At 48.5% G+C, this 19,464-nt stretch overlaps 1 protein-coding gene across 4 annotated transcripts in view; it reads right to left on the bottom strand.

Moving 5' to 3' along the window:
* Positions 1-19,464, bottom strand: part of HLF (HLF transcription factor, PAR bZIP family member) — a 57,048-nt gene that overhangs the window by 6,847 nt on the left and 30,737 nt on the right. For all 4 annotated transcript variants that reach the window (XM_081805241.1, XM_031040566.2, XM_081805242.1 and 1 more), the window contains exon 3: positions 3,393-3,613. In XM_081805241.1, the coding sequence (XP_081661367.1) occupies positions 3,393-3,613 (221 nt within the window). The remainder of the gene's footprint in view (positions 1-3,392; positions 3,614-19,464) is intronic.

Here is a 19,464-nt window from a genome sequence, read left to right as displayed (position 1 = left end):
GGATGGGTTGGCCTGGTGGTGGGTATTGAGGAGGGCACGTTCTGCATGGAGCACTGGGTGTTATGCACAAACAATGAATCATGGAACACTTCATCTAAAATTAATGATGTAATGTATGGGGATTAACATAACATAAAAAAAAAAGAATAGCTGGATAAGTCAGCTCAGGGCAGGTGTGCTGCGGCCATTGGTGGGATTTGTCGTCTGTGCTTGAGAAAAGGGGGAGAGGCCAGGCTAGCTGGATGGAGCGAGCTGGGAGGAATGAAAAGAGAGTCAAATGCCTCCACAGAGGTAGGAGGACCTAAGGGCATATTAGCAACCATGAAGCCTCCAGTTCTGATGGCAGTTGTTTGGTTATTTTGATGTAAGCCCCAATTCCAACACCCCCTCAAGAGTCTCGGTAAGTCTACCACAGTCCATGTTCCCTGGGTGTGTGGTTTCCAAGATCATTCAAAAGAGGAGCTGACTTAGGAGGTATCAGAACCTGACCCAAGGGACCAGGAGCCCAGGAGGTAAAGGAGCGCATGATAACAAGCCCCTGAGAGATGGCAGAGGCTGGGGGCAAGGTAGAGGGAAGGGAAGGGGGGTGTACTGCATAGGCCCTGGACTTAGAGGTATGTGACTGGTGTTAAGACCAGGGGAGTCAGCAGCTGACCTCAGGGTAACAACCAACTTTTCTGTCTCTTAGAGCTCTTCTCACTTCTAAGATATTTTCATTTCCCAGCCTCACCTGTCCATACAAGCAGGGGAGCTAGGAAAGGTGTAGAATGGGGACCATCTCAGGTGGGAGGGGAGCTGGGAGGAGGGGTGGAGCTGAGAACGCGGAAGGCAAGAATGGATGATGGAAGGAGGACTGCCCTGGACCAGAAAAGCTGCTTGCCTCCCTTTGTTACCACATAATGGTTGGGGGAGGGGGAAGCAGGCTGTTGAGGGGGGCTGACAAATCCGGCACTACATTCCTGTCCTCTTCTCCTCTATTCTCAGGAACAGGGGCCATCTGGCCATCTGGTTACCCCACCCAGCAAGGGCCCACCCAGTCCTGCCCCATCATCTTCCTCAAGATCTCACATTGGACACTGCCTCCCCCCACCAGCCCCCTCCTGACAAGTCAGCGATCCTTTTTTCTTGCCAGACTAGAAGTTCCTTGAGAGTAGGAACAATGTCCATTCTGGCTCACCTCTGTATATCCCCAGGGCTTGGAACACACAAGCGTTTGAAAAATATTTGTCAAGTGAACAAATGAACAGTTAAAAGCATGAAGACATCAAGGTGATTAAACTGATTCTCAGCTAGGAATCCCCAGACCAACACTGCTTACTTCTCCCAGGAGATGTGTGCTAAGCCCAACGAATGGTGCCAGGGAGGGTTCCCACAGCTGTGGGGAAGACCATTTACTGACCGGGCCATTTCGCTTGACTGGTTTGCTCGCCCAATGCTAGGGGCCACAAACACCTCTCCCACCCACCTCCAGCTCAGTCCTCTCTGCCAGAAGTAGAATTATGTTACAGCGCTGCTTCTCATTTCCACATGCGATCATGGCCTGTGGCCTGAGGCTTCCCTCATAACTGCAGAAATCCAAGGACACTTGGCAGGAGAACGGTCCTGCCTGCTACCCACCTGCCATGGGAGAAGGTCAGGCCCGGCCGTGACAGCAGTACTATGCATAGTTCCAGCACAGTTTTCCCAAGGCCTCTGGGTCGCCAGGCTGACCTGGATTATTCAGTAAGCCTGCTCTTTGCTTTGAACTCGTAAATCTGGAGACCCTGGGAAGGTCTGGCTGCAAGTTAGAGCTACTGCTCAGGATCATCCTTCCAAACTGCTCTCTGTTCAAAAGCAGACACATGCTGCATGGCTCCTCAGTTGAGTTGAAGAGACGAGCTCTAAGACACAAGCAGGATCAGATGGCTAAGAGAAGGAAAAGCGTCCAGTTGAGAGACTCAGCTGCCCAGGGCCTGATCCCCTGGCTCTTTCTTACCCTCTCATAGTCTGACCATCAGTTCCCAGACTTGTTTAGGTTTCATGGTGTGTCTACTGTGAACTTTACTCTTCGGATTCTTAGGGGACAGCTACTGGTTTGTCACCCAAGGGCCCCTCTTGTGGCTCTTGGCAGGGCCAACATGCTGCAGTGACATTTCTGGAAACTGGAAGACTCGGGGACCAGGCCTTCCACGAACCAGCAGAGTTCACCTTACTTCGCCTCTCTCCCTGCTCCATTTCCTCAACTGCAAAACGGTAATTTTGGTCTAAGGAACTCCTGAGGTCCCTTTCAGCCCTGACATTTGATGAGTCCGCCTCACTCAAGATAATCTCGAACGTTGATAACAGCAGCGATTTCAATCTGCTGATTTCCTTTTCCCCCAGTGCTCTTCCTAGATAGCACAAACAGGTAACCGGTCTAAATCGGTTCCAAGACCATGTCCCAAACTCGCATGTGCCCAGCCTACAAGTGGCTCTCCATCCACAGTTAGTTTTGAGAAATGGGGGGGTCAGAAGCTGGAAAAAGGCTAATTATGCCTGGTTTCAAGGCCTCGAATGTATACAATCACATCTCTATTGTCGATATGATTGGAAGGAACCATAAACACAAAAAATTCTAAGCCATGGCTAATCAAAAATGGTTCTATTTTGGGATTAGTGGACATGGCATAATTTTGGAAAGAATCCTCTTCCTAATTATTGTTAAATGTGTCAGATTAATTTTGTTTCAAGTTGTATCAGACTTTGTAAGGTAAATCTATTTTCCTTTATAAATAATATGTCCCCTCGACGTAGCAGAAGAGAAACAACCTAGAATTAACCTTTTGTTGCGATATTCAAGTGAACATTATTTAAGACACAGCATAAACATTACATATAAATATGTAAGGGAACCCACCAGCTTCCTTAAGAAAATCCCACCTAGGTCACCTGAGGGTGGAGAGAGGTCCTATCTCTTGTTGTTACTCCCTGGGGCCTATAAGGCAAAGGAAGCAACTGATTATCAATAAATTCCCCAAGGTAAGGTAACCCTTGAAGGACTTTGCGGTCCAGATGTCCCTTGCAAATAATTTCCTTTCTCTCTCCAACCCTGAAAGATTTTGGTTTTATTTTATTGGGCTTTCCTAGGCTTCCCTGCAGATAGTAGCAGGTTCGTTTCCTCCGTGGATTGTAAATCACTCCAACATTTTATTTCTTCTCCTTATTTCTGTGCTATATCAAGACATGAAAGGCATATTTCAGAAGACACCCAGGGAGGAAGCAACTTGCCTAGAGTCACATGCCAAGAAATAGGATCAGAAATTACAAGTCCTTTGTTCACTGGCTTGTGTGATCTTCCTGGAGGTCACGCTTTTAAGCTGCCTCTTGATCCCACCCTCCATGTGCCCAAAGCCTGATGACCAGTTCCAATTTACCTTCAGATCATCGGGGATGAAGACTTTGCGTGCTTTCTTGATCATGGGCTGTGGCTTCAGTTCTTCCTCAGAGAACTTGCGTTTGCGAGGGTCAAACATTTCCTGGCCAGGGATGCTGGAGAGGGCAAGGTCTGCCGGGTCTGGCTCATAACCCACCGGGACCTGGATGGTGTCAGGATCGATGGGACTCGGTGTATCGCGGTTTGCTGGCAGCAGCTGACCTGGAACAAGGCAGGAGCTTTCATTCAGCAACACCACTGCAGCCCCGTTAGACAACTACTTGATGATACTCCAGGATGAGTGGCAAGAGCCTTCGACTTCCTATGTGACTAACAGTGCTTACTTTATTCATCCTCACCGTGTCACTAAGAACACAGCAGGCTGATGACTTTAACTCACGTCAGATCAGGCAAAACAAAGACCCACACGCATGTTTGCAAACCAAATAAAAAATTACATGCATTCATTCTTTCCTGTAACACATTCATGGAGCACCAACTACGTGCCAGGCACTCTGATTTTTACCTTTAAGGTGTTTTCCAGGCGAGTCAAGGAATCAGACCCATAACGAGCCCACTGGGATACGGTGAAGGGGCGGGGACAGAAGTAAACCTCCCGTGCTTCCGGAGCGTGGGGGACAGTACCTAACACAAAGGAGGTTCAGGACAGTTTCTAGAGGTGACGCTTGGTGTAGCTGTGACTTGAGACAAACAGTGATTAGCAAAAAAGGTGATCCAGGGGGCTCTCTCTTCGAGGGGCCACGGTAGCCTTGGGTAGCTATAGCACTGGACGGAGTGGAGAGAGGCATAATGCAGGAGATGTGGTCAGGAGGGTGCGCAGTGGGGACGCCATGCCAGGCCCTGAGGGTCACGGAAGGACCCTGCGCTCCGAAGGGACAAGCAGAGCTCAAGTTGGGAAAGCGGGCTCAGGCAGCACGAGGAACGGACTGAAGGAGGCACGGCGGGAGACAGAGCTGGCTTCCAGGCTGCTGTGAGGACCCCGGCGGCGACAGTGGGAAGAGGGTGGGTTCAGGAGGTATTTCACAAATTAGAAAGGACGCGTCGGGGAGGACCGGGCTCCCCCGTGAGGGTTCTGCAGGCCCAACCACTGAAACGCACAAACGTCGTCCCCCCGAACGACGGTGAAAGGGAACTTAATAACAGCCCGTGATGTTTACGTGGGTGGCTCTGAATCTTAACTTCTAATTCCCTCTGAATTTTACAATTGCTCCCTTCACACCCAGAGAATAAACGAGAGGAGACCGCCTGGCGGTGTTGGGCTGCAACCTGCACCCCTCACTGCTAATGGCTGGACGGCGTGTGAAACGTCCTTCAGGTTTCATTAAAACCTACCCCAGGTCGGATTGCGAAGCCACTGACTCGCATTCTAGCTGAACTGTAAAACCACGCTCATCTGTTTTCTGGAAAGGCCTGGTGGGGAGCCTGCAAAATGAATGTTCGGGGTGACCTCTGAGGTCCTCACTCCGCTTTGAGCTCTCTTTGTATCCTGCTTGCCAAAGACGACGAGCTGGGCCCCCGAGGCATTGGCAGAGGACAGAGATTTCTCATTAGCCGAGCTGCAGCTCAGCGCCGGCTTCTAGACACTGCTGGGTTCGGTACTGGATGGTGTCAAGCTAGATCTGATCTTGTGCCTCTTGACATTGCCTCAGACAATGAGCCATATCTGAGTCAAACGGGGATTTTATTTTCCCTTTAGAAATTCTCTTTGAACTTAGTAACAAAGCTCCCCAATGCCCTATTGCTCCCGGCACCGTCCACCACCACCTCCCCCACAACCTAGACACACGCCCAGGCATATGCACCCTCTCCTACCCTCTGGAAGCATCTCGTAATTAATATTTCCCAAACCTAATTGCTCCAAGTTACTTCAGAATTCTGTTATGATGTTATATTGCAGTGTTCTTCTTTATTGCTTTATAAATGTTAAGCTTCACACACACACACACACTCCTCCTCTACTGGGCAACATGGCCTTTCATGTTTTATCTACTTTATGCCCAGCCCACTCCTCGCCATGGTACCCACTTCAGAGGTCAGCATCTACAAAGAGTATTCCTCATTTTAACGGTGGCCCTCTGAGACACTGGGCTCTGACATTCATTCGTGGACATTCTAACAATAACACTGCACATTCAGGCAGAACCTTTCTTGGCATTCTTTCTCTCCAGCCCTTTCTTCCATGGAAGTAGGTCAGGCCTACCTGCAGAATGCAGAAAACTTAACGGGACCACAGATGAGGTCAGTGGCTTCCCCAGGGTCAGACAGCAAATGGCAACAGATCCAGGTGAACCTGAGAAACACAACCAGGTCCTCTTTCTCCCCAAAGATACCCTCATGCCATCTCGTTCATCTATATTTTCTAAGGAGTTGACTCTGCTGGACTCACTTTCCCTCCCTTTTATTCCAAAATGTCAACAGTGCCATTGGGTCAATGGAAAGGAGGATCTTTATTATTTTGTCCTATTTTTGTGGATTTTCAAAATTTTAATGGAAGAATTTTCAACCTAAGAATGTATCATTATATAAACTTTGTAAATTACCAAAGATGTTCATTGCAAAATTTCAACAAATGCAGAAATGTGTCAAGAAGTGTTCCTCTCGGGGCGCCTGGGTGGCTCAGTCGGTTAAGCGTCTGCCTTCGGCTCAGGTCATGATCCCAGGGTCCTGGGATCGAGCCCTGCATCGGGCTCCCTGCTCAGTGGGAAGCCTGCTTCTCCCTCTTCCCACTCCTCCTGCTTGTGTTCCCTCTCTCGCTGTATCTCTCTCTATCAAATGGATAAAATCTTTAAAAAAAAAAAAAGAAGTGTTCCTCTCCCCTGTCCCCAGTCCATCTTGCCTCTCTTCCCAGAGGTGACTGCCCTTAACTGCTTGATGTGAACCTTAGGTGCAGACACATAAATGATTTAACTCAAATAGGATTATACTACTCACATATCTTAAATTACTTTTTCAATATATGATATACAATTTCCCATGTTAGTACAGATAGAACTACTTTGTTCTTTTTAAAGGGTGAGTAGTACTGAGGCACCTGGGTGGCTCAGTCGGTTAAGTGTCTGCCTTCAGCTCAGGTCATGATCTCACGGTCCTAGAATTGAGCCCCACATCGTGCTCCCCGCTCAGCAGGGAGTCTACTTCTCCTTCTCCCTCTGTGATCTCTCTCTCTTGCTCTCTCTCTCTCTCATAAGTAAATAAAATCTTTTTTTTTTGAAAAATTTTAAAAATTTTATTTGAGAAAGAGAGAGAGAGCGTGCATGCGCAAGAGAGAGAGAGAGGATGAGCAGGGTGAGGGGCAGAGAGAGAAGCAGACTCCCTACCAAGCAGGGAGCCCGATGTGGGACTTGATCACAGGACTCCGGGATCATGACCTGAGCCGAAGGGAGATGCTTAACCGCCTGAGCCATCCAGGCGCCCAATAAATAAAATCTTAAAAAAAAAAAAAAAAAGCGCGTGAGTAGTATTTACCCACTCATTCCCAACTGATGGATTTTTAAGTATTTTTGGAGAAGAGATTCCTAGAAGTGGGGCTGCTCATCCAAAAGGTATGTACATTTTATATTTATGACTGTACTGCTAAACTGTCATTTCTATTTATACTTGTACCAACATTTATGAATGCATTTCTGCACAATATTAATTTTTAAAATGTCAATCTGATAGATACAAATATCACTATTGTTTTAATTTGCATTTCCCTTATTACTAGTGAGACTGAACATCTCAACTATTTATCAAGTATTTATTTCTTCTGCTATGCACCACCTCTTCCTGTCTTTTGCTCCCTTTTAAATGGATTTTGTTGCTTACTCATTTGTAAGAACTCTTTATAGATTGGATATAATCCTTTCACCTGATTTATCTATAGAAAATATTTTCTCCCAGACTATTGTTTGTTTTCTAACTTTGCTTATAGAGTTTTCAACTATTGGCAAGACCTTACATTGTAATGTAGTAATATCTTGAAATCTTCTCCTTTTTGGCTCCTAACTTCCTTATCTTCTACCCAAAAATTATATTATATATGCACACATATGTATACATCTCTCTATATATACACATATATGTATTTATGTATATATTACTCTATACTTTTCTCTAATACAACTATAATGGATTTGTATTTTTAAAATTGCAAGTCACCTAGGATTTAGTTTTGTGTATAATATAAGCAAGGAATTTTAATGTTTTCTAAATGTCTTAATACAATAATATCAGTAAGGCTTGATATTTGACAAGGCAAGTTCTGCATCCCTTACTGTTCTTTTTTGGAAAATTTTCTTTGGTATTTTTTTTTTCTTTCTAAATAAAGTTTCCTTTTTGCTTTTTTAAGATTTTATTTATTTATTCGTCAGAGAGAGAACACAAGCAGCGGAAGCATCAGGTAGAGGGAGAAGCAGGCTCCCCGCTGAGCAAGGAGCCCGATGTGGGGCTCGATCCCAGGACCCTGGGATCATGACCTGAGCTGAAGGCAGATGCTTAACTGACTGAGCCACCCAGGCGTCCCTGAAAAATTTTCTTTGGTGTTCTTATATTCTTCAAGATGAATTCCAGAATATACCAATTAAGTTATAAAGTTATTATTGAGATTTTGTGGGGTTCTTTTTTGAGATTTTTGAATGAAGACTGCATGAAAGCTATGAGTCAATTTGGGGACAAGTGAGGTCTTTAAAATATTGAGTATACCCATAGTATAACTGTCCATTTTTATTTATTTATTTTTTGGTCTTTTTCTTTTTTTTTAAAAGATTTTATTTATTTGACAGAGACAGAGATAGCGAGAGCAGGAACACAAGCAGCGGGAGGGGGAGAGGGAGAAGCAGGCTTCCTGCTGAGCAGAGAGCCCGATGTGGGACTCGATCCCAGGACCCTGGGATCATGACCTGAGCCGAAGGCAGACGCTTAACGACTGAGCCACCCAGGCGCCCTTGGTCTTTTTCTTATACCTAGCAGTTAAGGCTTATAGTTTTCTTCATTTTATTTTTTTATTTTTATTTTATTTTTTTTAAAGATTTTATTTATTTATTTGACAGAGGGAGACACAGTGAGAGAGGGAACACAAGCAGGGGGAGTGGGAGAGGGAGAAGCAGGCTTCCGGTGGAGCGGGGAGCCCGATGCGGGGATGATCCCAGCACCCCGGGATCATGACCTGAGCCGAAGGCAGACGCTTAATGACTGTGCCACCCAGGCGCCCCAGTTTTCTTCATTTTAACTATTCACATTTATTGCTAGGTATATCTCTTAAACGTTTTATAGTAGTTGTTCCTAGTGTAAATTTTGGTTTACAACTATTGGCAATAGTTGTAATTGGTTATTGCTGGGGTTGAGGAAACTACTGGTTTTAAAACACTGGGTTTATATCCAGCCCCTTTTACTCTCTAATTAGTCCTAATTGCTCTAGCACTGCCAACTTGGTTTTCTAAGAGAAAACTAACAATCTTATCTTCTGCCTCTGGGGACAATTGTTGCTTCCTTTCCGTGTTGATAATTCCTACTTTCATAAAACCTCACTGCATTAGCTAGGCTCTGCAAGACAAGGAGGAGTAATATGGGTAAAGACTAGAGATTGTGTCTTATCCCAGCCTTTAATGGAAGAAGTTTTTAATACTTCCTAGGAAGTGTTCAAGTATGAAGGTTTGTTTTCTAGCATCCTAATAGGTGCAGTTTGACAAACTAAGGCAGTTCCAACATATTGTACTGAGACTTTTTTCTTTCTTTTTTTTTTTTAATCAGAAACGGTGCATTACATTTCCTCAAATGCCTTTTTAGAATCTGTTGAGATGATCGTGTGGTTTTCTCCCATATTTGTTAAGTCTGAGCCTGGGGTTTCTCGAAGGCTTGCTTTGAAAGATCCGGGCTACACAAGATCAACCCCATGCTGTAGACTCTGCAGTTTGCAGACACACTGTTTTCTTTTTTTATTATTTTTTTTTAAAGATTTTATTTATTTATTTGACAGAGACAGAGACAGCAAGAGCAGGAACACAAGCAGGGGGAGTGGGAGAGGGAGAAGCAGGCTTCCCGCTGAGCAGGGAGCCCGATGCGGGACTCGATCACAGGACTCTGGGATCATGACCTGAGCCAAAGGCAGACGCTTAATGACTGAGCCACCCAGGCGCCCATGTTTTCTTTTTTTAAAAACATCTTGATGAAAGTCACTTCCAAAAGGGCCAGGGAGGATTTCTGGAGGAAAGCGTGGAACAAAAGAACTGAAATCTGGAAGAAGATGAGAAATTACCTTCAAACACAGAACTGGCCTCCACTTTTGTCACGGATTAACCATGACTAAACCTCCAAATGGGATAACTGAAGATCGGCAATTTTTTATATACTTCAACAAGAAGTTAGCATCTTGTGTCCAATTAGCTGACTGGCTAGAAGTCACCGGTGAACGGGGACAGCAACAATCTGTGTCCTGTGTCCTTATCTCTTTTCAAGTCAATGGTTTGTTTACGCTATGGCTTCGTCAAAGCAATAATAAGTCATAGCTGTAGTTGCTGTTTCATCCTCAAGGCTAATTGCAACACCTCCAACCTTTTGGTTGTGCTTCTTGTTCAGGCAGTTAAGTAAACAAAACCTTAGATCTGTAGCAGTAATGTCAGGACAGATAATACTCCAGTGTTTATCACTGGCGAGCATTATTCTCTATAAAGGATGGCCGAGAAAAGAGAAAGTAATCTGGTTTTGGCTGAAGTGTTCTCTATTACCACTGACGGGTGAACTTCCTCGTGATTCGAAGACTGTTCCCAGATCTTGGTTCAAGCTCTTTCTCTCCTCCCCATAACCAGTTTGTGGTCCATTGGCTTGCCATCACCTCTGGACCCTGGATGGCCATAAGTTGATTTGAAATAGCACCATTTACCCTCTTTGCACCCACTGCTTTCAGAAGAAAACTGCCATCAGGGGTCACAGCCTATTCTGCTATAAAACACCGCTGCTTCTGAGAATCCCTTCCATTACAGGGAGCCAATTAACTTAGAAGAACGTAGTAACACTAGCGAGTCCCTAAAGAGTGCTCACGATATGTACAGGGATTAAATAAAAATCTCACAAGTACCTCCTCCGAAGGATATGGGCTTTGTGGACCCTGAGGCCAATTAGCCTGTCTCTGTTCTGACAGCAGGAACCTCTTCTCTTGTTCACCAAGCAAGTCTGCAAAAGCAGCTGCATCCTAAGAGTCAGAGGCCTCCCCCTTCCCTCTACCCATGTTCTGTTCCATATGGCTTTGCAGTTCCAGGCAGAGTCTTATTTCCCCACGCCTTGAATCTGGGCTGGTACTGTGACTTGCTCTGGCCAACAGAGTGTGGCAGATGTGACAGTGTCAGCTCTGAGGCTGGACCGAAAGAGACTGTGCCTGCCACGGCTGCTCTCCAGCTCTCTGTCACCCCCGAGACCTGCTTGGTCCAGCCTACTGGGGAGTGAGGGGCACGTGGGCACGTGGAACAGGCCAGTCTAGGTCAGCTCCCTCGAGGTGCGAGTCCAGCCCTGCTCAGCAGAGCCACCCAACTGACCCATAGCATTTCCAGGTAAGTAAACAATAAGCGTTCGTTTGTGCATGTGACTACCTGGTAGATAGAATCATGAGAACAGATGAGTGATCCACGAGGCTGAGCTACTGCCTACAGGGAGCTGCTTATACAGTAACACTAATAGCTTGGCAGGGTTGTCGACGTCCAGGGTAGTGGTTAAAGTGTGAAGGGAGTCACACTTGGGTTTGAGTTGATTCTGCCACCAGTGTGCTGTAAACTTGGGGACCAGAAAGAAATACGCCTCCCCCATTTCCTAACAAGGTCTGTTTTAAGGAACAAGAACTCTTGGTGCTCCGCCCTCCCCTTTTTTTAATTTCCCTCTCTGAGTTTCGGTTTCTTCATCTGCAGATGAAGATTACTATGCCAGCCTCAGAGGGTCGTGTGAAAAATGAATGTATATATAAAGTGTGTAAGTGCTAATGTATATATAAAGTGTATAAAGTGCTTCACACAATGCATAGTACCTGGAAAGTACTCAATAAATGATCTAGATATATGCACAATTACACAATATAGATACTATCATCACAAATACTTAAAACAACGAAAGACTGTGCCCCCCTTGTCCAAGCCCCCCCAGTCTCCCCCAAACTACTGCCACATCCCCCTAATGGCTCTTCTGCCTCCCATTCGTGTCTCCACAATGCACTCTCCACGCAGCTACCAGAAGGTATTCTAAAAATGCAGACCCATGCAGGGCACTCCCCCATACCAAAACCCTCCAAAGGCTTTCCATCACCACATATGATAACATTCAAGACTCCCCCTCACTCAATATGCTTAGCCATGCTGGCCTTCTCTCTGCTCCTCACATACCCCAAGCAGGACCCCACCCGGGCCTGTGTGCTCAGCCTTCTCTCCCCATAAACCCTTTTTCCCCTGCTCTCCGCCTGCCCAGGCCTTTTGCGTCATTTAGACACCCGGTCTCCTTGATCCTGTGACTTGCCCCAGCACTCCGCCTTCCCGACCACCCATGTGATCACCTTTACAATAGTCATCTCCACCCAAAACCGTCTTTTGTATTTGCTCGACGTGTGTTGACGGCCTCCCTCCACCTGCATGGAAGCTCCACGGGCCGGGGACCCTGTGTTATTTGCTGCCGCAGACCCAGTTTCTATATGGAGCCTGCATGGAGGCGGCACTCGGTACACACCATTGAGTAACCAGAAATAAATACTCCCAGATCCTAACAAGGACTGTGTCAGGAAACAGGGACTATTTTCTCTTTTTTATTATATTTTGCAAATTGTCTATAATGAGCACCTTTCATTTTCAAGGTCAGAAACTAAAACATTACTTTTTAAAGAATGGGCTCGGCTTCACTTTGCACATAATACTTCCAGGCGCCCATGTGAAATGTGGTCAAGAGAAGACCACTCAAGTCCCTAGGAAAGTAGAAGAGGAAGGAGAGGAGGAGAAAGAGCAGACCCAAGAGAGACAGGAGAACCAAGCGGAGGAAGAACAGAGAGAACGAGAAGGAGGAGTCAAGAAACTAAAGCAGGAACACAGGATGAAAGGAGAAGTGGAAGAAGGGGGGGAGGGAGGGAATGTAGAAGGACAGAAGGGCTTAGAAAGGAAGAGAAGGAGAGAGAAAGAAAGAGGATGGGAAAGAAAAGGGTCAGCTGAAGACTAACATGGGAAACGTCCTTCTGGATCCCGGCTGCTGGGACTCGGACATGATGCTGACACTCTTTAAGTGTCCTTGAGCCTTACACGGCAGACACACGGACGTGAGGCAAAAACGAATCTCTCTCTCACTTTGTGTCAGATTCAGACAAGGTTCCCAGTAAGTACCGCTCACGGCTGCTGAACAGGTGCACCCAAAGGCCCACCACAGAGATGGCTTTCATCTAAGCAGCCCTTCGCCCACGACTCCCTCCACGCAGTAAGACCATCAACAGAAATCTGGGTTAGGCTTGATGCTGAAAGGCCAGCTTGGTCCCTTATGTGCGACCATCAGTGCCCATGTCGTGCCATCCCATGGGCTGGCAGGCGGGCACGCCCCACCCACTGGGTGATCAGTCTCAGTCATACAGATGGCTGACTGGGTGGGGCCTGTACCCCCCAGCAGGCCCCTCTGACGGGCCGCCTCATCTAATCCTCACAATGGCTGTGTGAACGTGGAATTATAAGTAATTATTAGTATCATCCTTTTCCAGATGTGGAAGCAGTTTAAGACAAGCTCAGAAATGCTAAATAATTTGCCAAAGGTTGCCCAACTAGCAGATGAAACAGGGACTCACCTCCCCATTTTTCTGACTCTGAAGCCCATGTTTTTATTGTTGTTGTTGTTGTTTTGTTTTTAAAAAGATTTTAGAGAGGGGCAGAGGGAGAGAGAATCTCAAGCAGATTCCGCACTGCGTGCAGAGCCTGACACAGTGCTCGATCTCACGACCCTGAGATCGTGACCTGAGCCAAAATCAAGTGTTGGACGCTCTACCTACTGAGCCACCCAGGCACCCCTGAAAAATCGAGTTTTTAATTGTGCAAATATCCCAGAAGTGGAGGCCAGAGAGCATAGTCCTGCATCAGTGGAAAACGAGGGACTCTGCACTTCCGGAGTGAGAGTCCTGCATCGGGACCTGGGCTAGGAGCCTAATGTACAACATTCTACTGAACCATCAGCCCCCCGCCCCACGGGCAGATCGTGTCCCACATTTTATGGATGAGGAAACGTTTGGTCAGAGAGGTGAAACCACCTGCATCAAGTCGCACAGCTAAAAATCTGGTTGGGGGGGCAGGGTTGGGTGTCCCCTCAATCCACAGCCCATGCTGTGTTCCTCTTGGAGGAGTGGGAGGGGATGGGGAGGATCCCACAGGTTCCCTTCTCTCAAACCCAGCATGGGCACGCAGCAGATGGACCCCCAAAGAGGTGGGAAGAGCCCATGGACAAGGGCCCCCAGGAAGTTATGGGCAGCCAGCCACTGATTTCCTCTCCCTCTGTTCCTTCTTCTCTCCCCTCCCTCCCTCTCCTCCACCACCCAGTCCCCTGACTGGCTGAGGGCATGTCTGCCTTTGACATCTCCACTGCCGGCCACAGGCTCAGGGCTCCTGTCCACACTACGTCTCGCTCACTGGCATCTTTAATGAGCTCTGGGATAGCCAAAGACCATGCCTCATGACGAGAAAGGTGAGCATCCCTGGCAGAGAAGGTGTCTAGTATATTGTTGTGTGGATATGAAGTTGGCTTCAAAGGTCGCTTCATGGGGGAGGCGTGTTCTGCCTCTATGCCCTTCAATGATCACTATGCCCATGAGGGCTTGGTCTGGGTTTGGGCACAGAGAGACAGCTGGGACTCTGTTCTGAGGCTCAGCTCCGCCTTCATCCCTCTGCTTTGACCCGTCCTGTGAGACGGCGCGGTTCACCTGAAAGCTCAGACACACTTGGACGCATCATGGCGTTGCCCCTAAATGGCTCCGCAGCCTGGGGCTGTCGTGTGGCAGGCAGAGTCTTGTTCCCTCATCTGCCAAGTGGGGCCGGATGGGGTGGGTGCCAGGGCCAGGAAGGCGAGCTCTGCAGTGGGCGTGGGGTCCACGCATCCCTCCCACACGCTCCCCAGCACCTGTTCTCCTGTAGCTGCAGCCCCAGAGCCTGTGGCCCCCCCACGTGACCCCACGTCCAGGACAAGCACTTTGCCCTGGGATTGTGCATCAGGACCCGGAATGGCCCTGACTTGACTCGGCAGCTCCTAACTTGGCAGGAGCTGGGACCGGATTAACAAGGCCTCTCATTCCGAGGCTGTTTATTATCACACTTCTTGCCAACGGTGTCAGCAAGAAACCTGCCTCCTTGAACTGACTGAAAGGTGAAGCCAGAGGAGCTCATAACCACAGCCTGTTCCAAGTCAGTCAAACAGCGGGCAAAACAGACGTTCCCGCTAGAGGTCAGGGCACAAGTGGGCCCACCAGCCTTCTCGCCATGGCCCCTGAGGCCCGGCACCCTCCATCTCCTCCCCTGCAGGCCAAGGGCCTCTCCCCATCGCTGCCACAGCACCCCAGGGTGTAGAGAAGTCAAAGACAGGCCAGAAACGAACTCCGGGCCGAAGACTGAGGCCCAAGTGAGGCGCCTCTCAGATCGGGCAACCCTGGACCCTGCCGTGGGTATGGAGGGTCGTGAACAGGGAACAAGAGGCCCTATCCTCCTCCCACACACTCATGCCCCACCCCCACCCCACCCCACCCCACCCCAAAGCTACAGTGCTACGTGGGAAAAGATCGGGCCCCTTCTGCCCATGCTGGGAATGCACGGTGCACTGAACACCCAGGAACGGGAAGGTGAAATCCCAGCCGCCTCTGGCTAGCTCCAAGTCTTCAAGTTGTCTTGTGCTCCAGCTCTCCCTACTGAAGGAGGGGAGGCCCAATCCCTCCCGAAAGCTGCCACGGGGACGGTGGGAGTGGCCAAGAATGACCACTTCAAGCCTCCCGGCAACTCCACGCCCCAGGAGACAAGCAACAGGAGACACGTGGAGAGGACCAAGTGGATACTGACGTCCAGTGTCAGACCCCTGCCAGGGGGTGCACGGTGGGGATGCCATCCAGACCCACCACTTTCCACAGATGAGTGGCTGACGGGGAGCAGCTCCCGCTTGCACTTACGGCTGCATCTGGACCCAGGTCAGCAGCACATTGCGTCTCTACGGCCTCATTCCACCCTCCTGACAGTCCTGGGAAGTAGGTAGGACCAATGGGCATATTTTCCAATGGAGAAAGTGAGCCACTAAGCAATTTCCCTCGGTCCCCGTAGGACGGGGCTACTTTCTGATCAAGCAGAGAAAAAAGCTCTCCCAACCTGGAATCTATTTTCAGAGGCTCTTTCCATTTTTAATGACAACACGCACCACTAGAATCAGCACCACCTAGGTCCCTGGAGTCCCTTTAATTGTCTGAGTTGGTGAAAATGTGCAGGCCTAGTCATTTGAAACCGGCAGTTTTCAAAGTGCTGCCATGGCGAGTTATTAAATTGTCTATTCTCCTTTGGGCTACGTTAAATTTTTTGTTTGGATTTAGGGGAGGGAGTGAAACAGTGAACCAGATAAGGGGCGAGGCTTGCCGACGCTCCCTGAGAACCCATGAACCTGCGCCAAACAAACGGCCCCCACTCTCCCCGAACAACACCCTTCCTTCTCTCCCCAACCCCCAACCCAAACCAAACAAACATAGGAAGAAAAACAGGATTGTTCTAAAGCCCGAGTTTCCGGATGAACATGAATAGGATTCAGGTGTGTCTGTGGTTCTGCAGCTTCTCAAGGAGATTCACAAAATTCTTTCCTGTGCAAGACTCCAAGCTGAGCACCCAAAAGTAAACATGCATTTGCAGAGCCTCCTTGCCTTGGCCCGGGGCCAGGGCTCTGTGTGGCTGTCTCCTGCCAAAGTTCACAGAGTCCTGGCCTGATCTGGGCGTCACTGCACATTGCCCCCCAGCCTCACTTTTACCTCCTGGCCAGGGTGTTTAGACCAAACCCATCCTCCTAAGCTCCCAGGGACCATCAGCGTCTCATGCCTGCCAACTGTCCATTTCTCCAACCCATCAGGCTTCAAATATTAACCACACACCTCCCACGCGGGAGGGAGAAGTGAGCCATGGATCTGGATCCAAAGAGTCCATCGCTTATGGAAACCTTGGGGAGATTCCCTGGGCTTCCTTTGACCCCCCATTAAATAACAGGATGCGAGGCTGGAATGACAGCAAAGGCTCATTCCGGCTCTGGCAATAAATTATCCCTGCAGCTCACGGGAGGTTTTCCCTTGCGATTTAGATCCCTGTTTGGGGCCAGGTTCAGGCCATTCTATGGAGGACTCGGACAACTGCAATACCTTCCTCACTGGTCTCTCTGCCACCTGCAATCCCATTGGCCAACACGGCCACCAGGTTACTCTTCCTAGAACATCTCCAGGGTCAAAGGCAGCCAATGGCTCCCCACTGCCTCCCAGTTTAACCACAGACAACCAAGGACCTCCTGACTCAGGCACATGGCCCTCACCATGGAGTCTCTGCTCAGATCAAGCTGCTCTGCCTGGCTTCTTGGACATCCTTGCTTCACATCCTCTCTACCTCTACCTGTCCCGCCACCTATCCAGGTTGAATTCAGGCCCTCCTCCTGCTGATTGCCCCAGTGTCGGTGGCAAATTTTAACTTCCCTCGCACTCAGTGTCTAGATCATATTGCACGAAGCACAGGCAAACCTAGAATTTTGACCAGATTAAGTCACTCTGCAACTTCTAAGCAATTACCTATTCTCAGATTAGATTGGAAATCTTTTCCGGGAAAGGCCTTGCCAATGCCTTGCATAAAAGATGATCAGCAAAGGCTTGCTGATTAAAACATTCATTTATGGGGGTGCCTGGGTGGCTCAGCGTCCGACTCTTGATTTCAGCTCGGGTCATGACCTCAGGGTCCTGGGATCGAGCCCCGTGTCGGGCTCCGGGCTCAGCAGAGAGGTGGCTTTGAGGTTCTCCCTCCCTCTCCCTCTGCCCCTCCCCCCATGCTCTCTTTCTCTCTAAAATAAATAAGTCAATCTTTAAAAGAAAAACAGAAAACACTCATTTGTGTAACAAACATTCACTGAACACCTACTATGCACTAAACTCTGAGAATTTATAAATAAAACCCAACCCCTGGGAGCACAGAGACTGGAGGTAGAAACAGTGAGCAAGCGGACGGTTAGAATACAAGTGCTAAGTGCTCTGAGAGAGCCTTGCCCAGGGAACCAAAGGTTGGAGTTCAAAGGTTGATCATTAATCCAGATCCCTGCAGAGACTGCAGGGACATCAGGAATAGCTTCTCTGATGGAGCTGGCATCTTGGTGGACTCCCGGAATTGCCCACACAAGTCAAGGCACAAGGGGTGGCCAAGGCAGAGGGAACAGAATATGTGAAGGCATGAAGATGTGAGGAAATTCATGGGCCAGTCAGGGAACTAAACGATTGGCATGGCGGGAGCTCAGAGGGCAGAGAGAGGGGTAGAAAGAGTGGAGACCAAAGACTGGCTTCAGGTGCTCAGATCTTATCCTCAAGGGAATGGGAGCAATGGATGAAATATTGCTGTGGCACCCAAGTGGATGAGGGATCAGAGGGGAGAATGGAAATGAGGGTCCCCCCCCAAAATGGCAGAAGACCAGGTAGGTGCAAGAGTTACTGATGAGGTGGGTTCACTGTGAGCCAGCTCAATATGGGGAAAAGAGAAGGAGAGAGCAAGATAAACTTGTAGGTTTCTGGCCTGGACAGCAGGAAAGGAGGTGGTAAAAACTCACTGAAAACAGGGAATACAGTGGAGTGAGCACATCAGAAAGAAAAGACGGTGTCTGGTTGTGGGCCCATCGAGTCTGGGGTGCTGGTGCTTTCCAGATGAAGAAGCTGGAACACATGGATCTCAGCTTTGTCTAGGCTTCAGGAGAGCAACCCGAACGACACATACAGACTTAATAACCTTGAAATCCCCCCAGGAGAGGACACAGAGCATGAAGAAAAGCAGAGAAAAAAGATCCTAGGGAAACACTGACATTTTAGGGACATGTAGGGCCAGGGAGAAAAGCACTCCATGGAGGATACTTCGGAGAGGCCAGAGACAGAGGAGGTAAACTAGTTCTTGGACAAGCTGGTGAAATGGGACTGACCAAAAAGATGGTTCTCCTAATTATATTGTTAATCCCTGATGGGCAGTCACTGTGCCTCCTAATCAAGGAGCTACATTATTACCTCCATTAAACAAATGAGAAACAATACAACAAGACAGATCAAGTAGTTTACTCGAGGTCAAATAGTTGGAAGAGCCTACATTCAAATCAGGGCTAGCTCCAAGGCCCTCACGTTCTTTCTACACGTCCACCAGCACCCACACACATCCACCTGCAAAACTGGGGCCAAAGGCTGGCGTCAACAATTTCCTTCAAGCAACACTCCCGGGGCCCCTGCATGTGGCAGGGATCCTACGGTTCTGACACGGATCTTGGGATGTCAGGTGTCTACTTTCCAGTCTCTGCGGGGGTATTTTGTGAGGGGTGCTTGCAAGGGTGTTCCTATGCTGAAGAACCTAGCCTAACAGAGGTGTATTTCCGTTTGCTGTGTGTCCATTACACCTACTGCCTGAAGCTCCCACAACAGCTTTTTATTTTTGTATTCTTGGTCTGGCAAGCTTATGTTGGGAGGGCATGAGCAGTGGAGGTAGGGAGGATGGTGGATGAGAATGCCTGGAGGGATCCCCTCTCTAGCCCACAGTCTGAGATGTCCGTACCACAGGCTGGGTGTATAACATGGAACAGGGATATTTTCTCTCTCCTTATTAGTTAATGATAATTCTGAAAGGTTGCGAAATAATAGGCAATAGGAACTGCCGGGGCCGGGGGGGGGGGGGGTGCGGGCGGGGAGGGTTATGCTAAGTCAGGGATGTGGATTCTTGGGGGAAAAAAAAGTCAACTTAATTCCATGGAGTCAGCTGTTATCTAAACAAAATGGATGTTGTACCCCGAGCATCTCATTTGAGGTGAGGTGAGCAATCCCCTAATCGTGCCAGCCCTTGTAATTGCTGCCC

The sequence above is a fragment of the Leptonychotes weddellii genome, chromosome 15, assembly GCF_054177405.1.
Source record: "Leptonychotes weddellii isolate Sample4059 chromosome 15, ASM5417740v2, whole genome shotgun sequence".
Taxonomy (NCBI): domain Eukaryota; kingdom Metazoa; phylum Chordata; class Mammalia; order Carnivora; family Phocidae; genus Leptonychotes; species Leptonychotes weddellii.
The sequence above is the reverse complement of the archived record's forward strand: the minus strand, read 5'-3'. Positions and strand labels throughout refer to the sequence as shown.